The sequence below is a fragment of the Triticum dicoccoides genome, chromosome 2A (genome assembly GCF_002162155.2).
Source record: "Triticum dicoccoides isolate Atlit2015 ecotype Zavitan chromosome 2A, WEW_v2.0, whole genome shotgun sequence".
Taxonomy (NCBI): Eukaryota; Viridiplantae; Streptophyta; class Magnoliopsida; order Poales; family Poaceae; genus Triticum; species Triticum dicoccoides.
The window spans coordinates 13,813,084-13,823,580 of NC_041382.1; the positions used below are offsets into that span (position 1 = coordinate 13,813,084).

At 47.8% G+C, this 10,497-nt stretch overlaps 2 protein-coding genes across 2 annotated transcripts; one reads left to right on the forward strand and one right to left on the reverse strand.

Annotated features, from left to right (window-relative positions):
* Positions 1–1,839: 1,839 nt before the first annotated feature.
* On the forward strand, positions 1,840–3,639 carry LOC119358657 (bisdemethoxycurcumin synthase-like). Its single transcript, XM_037625111.1, has 2 exons — positions 1,840–2,136; positions 2,324–3,639. The coding sequence occupies exons 1-2, from the start codon at positions 1,950–1,952 to the stop codon at positions 3,277–3,279; spliced, it is 1,143 nt and encodes a 380-aa protein (XP_037481008.1). The 5' UTR covers positions 1,840–1,949; the 3' UTR covers positions 3,280–3,639.
* Positions 3,640–6,191: 2,552 nt separating this feature from the next.
* Positions 6,192–9,045, reverse strand: LOC119352769. Its single transcript, XM_037619349.1, has 3 exons — positions 8,841–9,045; positions 7,694–7,830; positions 6,192–6,470 (listed from the first exon to the last, which is right to left on the reverse strand). The coding sequence occupies exons 1-3, from the start codon at positions 8,964–8,966 to the stop codon at positions 6,353–6,355; spliced, it is 381 nt and encodes a 126-aa protein (XP_037475246.1). The 5' UTR covers positions 8,967–9,045; the 3' UTR covers positions 6,192–6,352.
* Positions 9,046–10,497: the final 1,452 nt, after the last annotated feature.

Consider the following 10,497-nt stretch of genomic DNA (forward strand, 5'->3'; position numbering starts at 1 on the left):
GGAGGGGTCATTGTTGTTTAAAGGGTGAACTTCTGCTGTTCATGGAATTAGCTAGTGCGGTTTAGTGAAAAATGGATGCTGTAAAAGATCTATTATTTATGTTTCATTCACAATATTAATTTTTACAAAATAATATGTATGTGCTTCCAGTAGCTTGGACCGATCCTGAAGTATTTTATTCATTACTATCGATAACATAAATGCTTATGCATTCTATGTAGAATTACTATTTTCGTGTATCTATCCTTTATGCAGAAAGGCCGTCTTTTTGTTCAAGAAATTATCAAATCCATGTTTATTTTATTCCAAAAGTGACAATATGGGTCGGCAAATAGACCATAGATAAATAGAAAGATTCATACTCCTGTATCCGTTTCAAATGGCACTTCTTGTCCCAGCTCACATTTGCTTATTCACCTTCTTCAATTTAGTTGTCAAAATAAGTGCTTCGTTGATGCATTGTCTTTGCACATTCTCCTCCAAACTAATTCATACGGCATGGATATACGTACATACTCTCTCCGTCCACGCGTTTGGCATGCTATGTTCCATTTTTCTTCGTAAACTATCTCGCAGAAAGACGCAAGCAAAAACCCTTAATTAGATTGAGAAAATTTTGTGCATGCAATTTTATTAAATGCCACATTGAACTTTAGTGTCACGTCAACAACAGCGAGAGCATTAAAACGAGTGTATTGTTGGCCTAATTTGTGGTCTGAATGAAAAATATGGAATTGTAGAAACAATCACTAAGCTATTGGCTCGATGGTGTCAATGATGATGTCGTCGGATGCATTCTAGCCCTGAAAGACTCCGATTGAATCATGTTGCATATGTTGTGTTGTGCCCTTAAGGCACTGGAACTGAACCGTTCTCTTTGTGTGATACAACGTTTTTCCTTTCTTTCTTTCTAGCTGTTAAATGACGGTTGGTGTTGTGGATGATTCTAGTAAGTTTTCTTGGCTTCTATTGTGTGGTGAAGTGGGAAAGACGAGATCACAAGAGTAGATGGCCAATTTTTGGCGGGAAGGAAAACATACACCTTGTCAAACTTCCCAAGAGATAGAGATTAATTAATGCCAAACTTTACGTGGGTAAAAAAGCTAGTACAACTTTGTACTAACTAAATCTTCTCGTTAGCGCTAGCATATATGTTTCTCCTTGAAAGAGTTTTTGGAAGCTAACCCCTAGCCACAAAAGCTTCCTCGTCTCGCCGCAGGCCAGGCTGTGGGCTTCCAAGATCTTGGGGAGGTGGTACTCAAGCACTAGCCTTTTGGTACTCTAGTTCGACTCCGACCCAACAAGTAGTAGCACTTTTGACACCTTCATGGCTGGAGCTTGTGTCTCTTGGATTTCACCCTTGGGATCTGTGGAGTTTTGTGTTTGCCTTCATCGTCTGGTCTGGCGTCGTCTTCTTCTTCGAGCCGTTAATCCTTCTGAATCAATGTCCCGGATTCTCTTGAAAGAGTTCGACGACTTCCTGCTGCTTACATGAATAAAACTCTCTTGTTCGGGTACCGGCGCGGAACTCCAGCGACAACAATTATCGGCACACTGTTGGCATGTGCAAGTTGTATAAGATGGAGGAAACTCCAAGGTCCAACATGTAATATGATTTCTTCTGGAGTTTTTCTTCTAATTCTAGTATATTTTAATATTGAGCCTCGGGTTCTCCAGAAAAGAACCACATATGCAGGGTCATAGAAACCTAGAAATATCCATGGACCAGGATGTAATTTTCATTTTTCTCAAAGATATTCTTGCAATGCTAAATCTATTTTAACATAGAGCCTCGGGCTCTTCTGAAAGAAAAAAACACTAAACATAGGTCGTTGAAACTTTGACCAAACGAACTACAAAAGCATGAGCCAACAGAGCCCATTAGAGGCATCAGGTTGAACATTCCCAAAGTGCAGCCAGCAAAGAACGTACGTAACGACACATCCACCATGACTGCAAGAACCAACGGAAAGATGTTCATTCGGCAGCACGGTGAAGGGCCTTCTGCGATGCTCGCCATCGGCACGGCGAACCCGACGAACCTCCTGCTACCCCAAGATGTTTTCGCCGACAACTTGTTCCGCGTGACCAAGAGCGAGCACCTCACTGAACTCAAAGAAAAGATGAACAGAATCTGTAAGCACACATGCATTCATTATCTATTGACAATAATTGTGCGTGTGTGTTTTTTTTGCATAACAGATTTGCTAATTCTCAGCCGCCTACCCTCACCTAGCGGTGGATATTTTTGACACGATAAAAATGTGAGGATGAATGTTCAAAAAATAATGTGAGGATGAGTTTGGAGTTTTCGTAATTCCAGGTCAGAAAACGGGCATCGGGAAGCGCCACTTCCACCTGACCGAGGAGACACTGGGCGCCCACCCGGAGTTCCTCGACAGGGAGCTGCCATCCCTCGACGCTCGCATAGAAATGGCCGCCACCGCCGTGCCGAAGCTCGCGCAGTCCGCCGCGGCCAAGGCCATCGCCGAGTGGGGCCGCCCGGCCACCGACATAACCCACCTTCTCTTCAGCACCTACTCCGCGTGGGAGGCCCCGAGCGCGGACCTCAAGCTGGCCACGCTCCTCGGCCTCCGCCCCACGGTCTGCCGCACCATCCTCAGCCTCCACGGCTGCTACGGCGGCGGCAGGGCGCTCCACCTCGCCAAGGAGCTGGCCGAGAACAACCGCGGCGCCCGCGTCCTCGTGGCCTGCGCCGAGACGACCCTCGTCTGCTTCGGCGGCCCCGACGGCGCCAACCTCGTGGGCCACGCCTTGTTCGGGGACGGCCCCTTCGGCGAAGGCGAGCGCCCGCTCTTCGAGATGGTCACCGCCATGCAGACAACGATCCCGAGGACCGAGCACGTGCTCGGCATGCAGGCCACCGCGGGCGGCATAGACTTCCACCTCGCCATCCAGGTGCCGATGCTCATCGGGCAGAACGTCGAGCGGTGCCTCCTCGACGCGTTCGGCGGAGACGGCGATGCTCCGGGCTCTTGGAACGAGCTCTTCTGGGCGGTGCACCCGGGTGGGCGTCCCATCCTGGATAACATAGACACGGTGCTCAAACTGGAGCCGGGTAAGTTGGCGGCCAGCCGGCATGTGCTCCGCGAGTACGGCAACATGAGTGGCGCCACCATCGTCTTCGTGCTCGACGAGCTGCGCCGGCGTCGCAAGGAGGAGGATGATGGTGGCCACCAGCTGCCGGAGTGGGGCGCCATGCTGGCCTTCGGGCCCGGAATCACCATTGAGACCATGGTGCTTCGCTCTCCACGCTGATCGATGTCGTCGGTCGAACTCAGGGAGAAATTTATGCTACTACTACAAAAGTACATATACTACCATATACGTACGTACTTATACTTTGTGTGTGCGTGTGTAAAAATGCATGGGTCAAGTCAAAGAACACAAACCACGTCCCATATATAGCACAGTGAAAATATATGAGTCGAGTGATTAAGTTACCTGGGTGCAATAAAATGAAGACCTCCAAAAGGAGATGTATCTATATAGGTTGTATGGCTAAGGAGATGTCAATATTAAGACCTCCAAAAGGAGATGTATCTATATATAGGTTGTATTGAATAAATATTGACCTCCAGATATGTGCCTGTGCGTTGTCAGTAATGTAAAAGGAGATGCCGGCCGCTACAAAATACTTCCTGAAATATATTCATGAGGCTGGACAAAAGTGTCATTTGTAGAAGAGCTCTTTTACGGTAGAATTGGCATGGCAATGCAGATCCTTGATCAGACACTAGCTAGGCATGATGATTCTGGGTTTTAACCAGATGAGCAACTTGGATCTGAGAGTTTTACAAGCCAATCTTATAAAATCGGAACTAGCTGAGCAACTTGGATATTCCAAAGTCTGAGTTTACGAGCTGATCTTATAAAATCGACAGGCAAGAGCATTTCAGGCAATAATGTAACACGATTAAGCAAGTCCTCAAACTGTATGTGCGAAACGGAAAATATATTGAATCTGCTCACCATTATGCGTTCATTAAGATGTAATGCAAGGTCCGTCAAGCTGGCTTCCAAGTGCCTCTCTAACCGTGCCCTACCCCTAATTAACCAGATCATTCACTATGATCAAACTGGCTTCATCAGGGGCCGAGGGATTGCAGAGAATTTTGTCCATGCAGCCGATATTGTTCAATCTTGTTTCAAACGGCGCACGCCGGCAACTGTGCTCAAGCTTGACTTCCATAAAGCCTTCGACTCGGTCTCTTGGACCGCCTTATCTGTGATTATGCAGGCCAAAGGATTCCCACCCTCTTGGTGTCGTTGGGTTGAGACCTTGAACACATCGGCCAGCTCTGTTGTTCTTCTGAATGGGAAGCCCGGCCCCTGGTTTCAGTGTCGCAAGGGCCTGCGACAAGGAGACTCTCTTTCCCCCTATCTTTTCATCATCGTCGCCGATGTCCTAAAACTCCTGATTCTACACGCTTCCGAAAACGGGCTGTTGTCCCACCCGCTAGCTACCAACCGCCCTTGCACCGTCTTGCAATATGCCGATGACACCCTAATTGTCCTACACCCGACGCGGCTCAACTGCGCACTCTCAAACAAATCCTTCTTCAGTTCTCCGAGACCACCGGCCTCACCATCAACTTCCACAAAAGCACCTTGACTCCTATCCACGTGGACAAGGAGCTCTCTGAAAGCCTTGCGGCTATCCTAGGATGCCAGGTCGCTTCCTTCCTCCAGTCCTACCTAGGTCTACCTCTTTCAACTCATAAGCTTAACCTACCTGATTTCTTCTTCATCATCGACAAGGTCGACAAACGTTTAGCCGGCTGGAGGGGACTGCTCCTATCTCTAGCTGGTAGGGCTGTTTTGGTTCGCTTTGTGCTTCGCGCCCTCCCCATCTATGCTATGAGTGTCCTGCTGCTCCCTGCCGGGACGCTACAGGAAATCGATAAACGCTGTAGAGCCTTTTTTGGGCTGGTCAAGACTCGGTTACAGGCGGTCAATGCAAAGTGGCTTGGGATCTCGTATGGGCGCCTTTCACCAAAGGGGGTCTTGGGTTCCTTTCTCTCAAGCAAATGAATCTTTGCCTGCTTCTTAAGCACATCTCTAAGCTCCACGACGACCAGACCTCCCCAGACACTTCTTACCTAGTCTCCCGATATGGTTGGTCGCCGTCACATGATGTTGGCCCTCCTGACTCGATGCATCCCCCTATATGGCGGGACATCATCAAGGGGCTCGATTTCTACCGTTCAATCACCAGGGTCCATCTTGGCAAAGGGGCCACCACTTCATTCTGGCTCGATCTGTGGTTACCAAACGCCACTCAAACCCTTGCGCAACAGTTCCCGGCGTTGTTCACCCACTCTAACAGGATTCACAGTTCAGTGGCACGTGTATTGGCCTCGAACGACCTAACCTTGGAACTTACCCCTAGGCTCTCTTACACGGCTGAGCAAGAGCTCAATGATCTGCGATCTTTGTTGGCTGCGGTAAACTTGAATTTGCAGGCTGCCGACAGACGAACAATGAGGGAAGCTGGCCACCCACTAACTACTAAGCGGGCATATGAGGCAGTTTGGAGGTCACGGCCTACAGATCCTCTGGCGCCGGCCATCTGGAGAAACTACGCGCCCAACAAATGCAGAATCTTCGCCTGGCTTGCCCACAAAGACCGCCTGTTCACCAATGAGAGGCGTTTTCGCCAAGGCATTACTACTTCGGCGAAGTGCCCCTTCTGCGGTCAAGAAGAAACCATCGACGACCTGCTTTTCACCTGCAGGCAGCTTGCACCTCTCTGGGCCGAGCTAAACAGCCTATGCCACTCTCCGCATGGACTACTTCAGGCCTGGGAGGGTGACTTGAACAATAAAACCAGGTCCACCGTTCTTCTGGCCACCCTCTGGAATATTTGGAAAAGACGCAATGCCAAGGTTTTCCGGAACGAACACCAACAGCTACACCAAATTGCCAGCTCCGCTGCAGATGACCTACGCCTCTGGTCCTACAGATGCAAAAACATTCAGAAGCAAATCAGTCTTCGCGACTGGGGCTCCATGTTGTTCCACCTTGCTGGGAGATTATAGACCCCCAGCTTATGTGTAATCTTGCTTTTCTCCTTCCTCCTCTAACCCCCCTGTATTTCTGCCCCTTGTACTCGTAATGTTTGGTTTTGGCAATAAAGTTCAGACAGGCGTAAGCCCGCCGTTGACGAGTAAACAAAAAATGCAAGGTCCACAGGTAAAAGGTTCAATAAGATTCCATAATGCCAAACCAGAGTGTTACCTCAAACCTGGATCACTACAGCCATGAGAGCTTCAAACCTAGCATACATACACAGTCTCTAGGAGGGGTCATACGAGGCCTTGAGATGATACTAGAGAGACATAAGTAGAAGAACCGTCGTAGGCACCAGAACGATCAGTGCCACGTTGCACGCCTTCTCAATGTTCTTCAGCTTCTTAAGGAACTTCTCATGGTCCTCCGCACTCCGCCTGAAACATAAGGGCAACTACATTAGTTAGAAGATAAAAAGGTATCACTTTTTTACTTTTATTAAAGTATTACTCCCTCTGTGTCAAAACATAAGACGTTTTTTGACACTAGTGTCAAAAAAACGTCTTATATAAAGTTACAGAGGTAGTATATACATTCTGCAACTAGGTTTATCTCAGGCAAGTCACAATTCACACAAAGTTCATCACAGGAGCCCTACTTTGCGTCTAAAACGCATCTTCATGCAGCACTGCTGCTGCCAGGAAGAGAATCGCTGTTCCCAGAACACATAAGGGGAAAATGGATCGCCTATAACAACCTATGATCAGCCCAACCCAATGCACATATGTACCATTAATACACACAACAAAAATCAAATAAACATATACCAGCAGGCCAATTAGTGGCCATCAGCAGAGAAGGAACCATAGCAACACTGGCAGCCAATCGAGGACAAACAGTCCTTGCAGCACTGCTGCTGCCAGGAACAGAATCGCTGTTCCCAGAAACTGCTACCATTGAAGAAGCAGACACGCATGAAAGCACGGCCAAAACGACACAACGGAACACACATATAAAAACTAAACAGCATACTACGCCACTTTCTAACAGCCAAAGAAAGAGGCCTAAATACACAAACATCACAGAAAATAAATTACTGCAGATTAAACCATATGGTTAACATCTGAAAGAACACACACCAAGATTGGACATAGAAGGTAGCAACAATAATCAGTCTGATCCAATCGAAGCCCCAGGTCCACCACACAGGAGAGGAAGGGACGACGGGTACGCAGCAGCAAAATTTTCTCACCAAAGGGGCCGGCAAGACAGTCAGAGCACCGCTGAAAAAACCGGGCCCCTCCCAAACCGACCTGACACAAACACCCCGACCACCGCACACCCGCAGCGAGCACAGCACCCCATCGATCGGCCCACACCCCATACACACGTAGCAGAAAACGCCCAGTCACCCAACGCACGAAAGCAATGCCTCCAAAAGCCAAGAAAGGCCCACACGTCAGTGTCACAGGAACGGGTGATGGCCTGAGCGAGCGCTATTCCAGCGACGCATAAACTTGGAAGGGATTTATTTTATATTCTGAACCAAAACAAGTTACCCGTTTTTGTGTGAAAACTCAATAGCGTTCAGAAACAGTATCGGGCATAAAAAATAAAAAAATGCTCGTTCAGTTGTATACTACGGTACAAAGGTATTTACCTTGCAATTTCATCCATGGCGTCTAAGTTCTTGCGGATCTCCAGCATGCTCTGGTCAAACTCAGCAGTCATTTGCTTTATTTCCTCACGCTGCTTAGCCAGTGTTTCATCATCATCAGAATAGACCACTTGTCGCCCCTATAGAAGGGCATTTGTAAACATTACAAATACTAGAAATTCATAAAGAAGTTGCAATGGAGTAGAGTATAAATTAGATGGTACTAGAGGGGAAAGCAAGCAGAGGAGGGGGAAGCCGGCCAGCCCTGAGCAAGTGCAGCAGGTGCCGCCGCACAGGGCCCCCAAATTTTTGGGGCCCCGACCCAAGTATGCATATGGCTAGAGATATTAGTGCCCAACCCGTCAGAAAAAAAAAGCTGAAACAATCAGCCCAGGAGGCCAGGAATGGGCAAGGAACTAGCTTTACTGCTCCCTGTACGTGCGTAGAAACTGATTCGAGGCCCTTCCCTCATCTTCTCCTCTCGCCTCCCAAGTTCTCTTGCTAAATTACATGACGATGACACGCCTTCCCCCTAACACGATTTTTAGTACTTCAGACAGAACTAATAGAGGAGAAGATCTTGTTAATTCCCAACAAATCCCCCAACAATGTGCATCGGTATTCCCCCCTTCTATTAGACATGGATTAATCTGTCTCTCTTCATTCGATATGATTCCATCTAGTCTCCCATGATCCCAATTCGTCAAAGACATGAGAAAAATAAGGATTTGAGAAGGCATCATCCAAGTGCTCTTTTTTTTTAATTAATTTCATGCCATAACTATTGCACTGCTTTCGTGCTATTTCATCTAGAAAGTATATGTTTGGGTTATGAAAAGGAGAAAGCGAGCAGATGAACTGAAAGAATCCCAACAGAGAGCTGGTATTTACAGAAAAAGAGTTAGTATAAGTGCAGGTTATGCTAGCACTTGTCCCCAACTAGCTCCAGCAGGGCCCGGTTTGTCATCATCTTGCAGCAGGGCCCTAGCTTTGTCAGGGCCGGGCATGCCGCCACCCCACCAGCCGATGGCCACGGCAGGGGCGACCGCGCCGCTGAAGGCCCCCTCCACCCGGCAGATCTGACCCGCGCGAGAGGATGGACTAAGGGAACCCCGCCGCCGGCGAGGGAGGAGGGAGATGGGGTACGTACCGTCGCGGAGAGGAGGCGGGAACCAGCCGCCGGCGACAGCCCGGGCGACCTGAGGCCGAGGGCCTGCGATCCGCGGCCGAGGCCCGGCGCCGCCTTGCGGAGGAGGGAACGCATCGCCGCCGCCATGAGCGCCTTGGAAGGGGAGCGGAGGCGGTCGCCGGTGGTGGTGGGGGAGGATGTGGGTGCGCGTCGACAGACACAGAGCGCCTAAGCGAGACCCTATATCTATATATGGGCCACCCAAGCCCACTCACTCACTCACTCACTGCATCGCTATGTCTGTTTCGCTCGTTTGTTTTTCTTATTACTTTCGTTTAGATTTCAAAAAACAATCCAAACATTAATTTAGGTAAATTCTAAAAGTTCACCGCGTAGTAAAAAATATTCATGCAATGCATAATTTGCTCGTTAATCTTTAAAATATGTTCATATCATTCAAAGAAAATCTCCACGTATTTTTGAAAAAAATAGTATATATGATATAAAAATATGTTCGTACCATTTAGAAAATGTTGAAACGTTTTAAAAATTTGTTTGTATTTTTTAAAATATAGGTACATGAGACCTTTTTGTGGCACTATGAGTGTACAGAAGGAGCATGAGTGTCGTACGGCATCAAAGAATCTCACACAACAATAAGATTCACAGAAATTTCCCTTTTATATTTCTTTCATTCAAAGGGCAAAACGTGTCAATGTTGAATCTACCGGTCAACACAAATTTAGGACCACAATCACTCCTTTTGTTTTATCAATTTCTGGTACCACGACCGATCTAGGGGCGGCCGAGCTTTCATCAACCCACCAACCGACCTGATCTCAAAGCTTTTACATGACCTTCCAAGCCGTCGAAACACGTTGGGCCCAGAATCACTCGACACGGGGTCTATGAGGCTGCATGAGAGTAAATATTATCTTCCCTGGCACCTTGGACAAGATGGGGATCTCCATCCCGCTTGAGCCCTTCGCCCATCAGCTTCCATGGTTTTGTACCAGGCAATCAGGTGCATCCCATCGGGCAACTTAACCTAGATGTCGTCTTCGGCGAGGGAGAAAACTTTAAATTAGAAACAATGTGCTTCGAGGTCGTGTCGTTCCGCACGGGCTGCAACACCATCCTCGACAGACCGGCCTACGCCAAGTTCAAGGCACTACCCTCCTACGCGTACCTTCAGCTCCAAATAACAAGGCCAAACTGCACAATCACCATTCCACGGCAGTACTGAGGGGGCACTAGAAGCGCAGGTCGCGAACGTAGAACTTAATATTTAGTTCTCCGATCCACCAAGAGTATTGGCTTATAGAGGAGACACTTTGTCTAGAGCATATTTTATCTTAGTATACGTACATTTGAAATATTGGTTAGTGGTCTTCTAAGTTACCAATACATATTCTGAATATGCAGGCTACCAAAAACTGATTTATTCCAGACTTCCAGTTCCAGGTCAATGTTATTGGCACTGAACCTACAATACTACTAGTACGTACCAAGCTAGTTTTGTTGGAACTGATCTCACGGTAAACAATCAAGAGAAAAATAAGGGAGACAAAGTCTCCACCCTCTCACGACTGTGCCTTGATGGGGAGCACATATAACAACTTTTGGTTTTGGTCCCATCTACCTAGCACACACATATATAAGGAAAAAAAGAGGGGGG

Bases quoted from the DNA above. Each gene is read 5' to 3' on its own strand.
- LOC119358657 (XM_037625111.1), top strand. From the start codon at position 1,950: ATGACTGCAAGAACCAACGGAAAGATGTTCATTCGGCAGCACGGTGAA. The intron at 2,137-2,323 runs GTAAGCACACAT...TCGTAATTCCAG, and splicing joins AGAAAAGATGAACAGAATCT to GTCAGAAAACGGGCATCGGG.
- LOC119352769 (XM_037619349.1), bottom strand. From the start codon at position 8,966: ATGGCGGCGGCGATGCGTTCCCTCCTCCGCAAGGCGGCGCCGGGCCTC. The intron at 7,831-8,840 runs GTACGTACCCCA...GCCCTTCTATAG, and splicing joins CCCGCCTCCTCTCCGCGACG to GGGCGACAAGTGGTCTATTC. The intron at 6,471-7,693 runs GTAAATACCTTT...CTTATGTTTCAG, and splicing joins GCCATGGATGAAATTGCAAG to GCGGAGTGCGGAGGACCATG.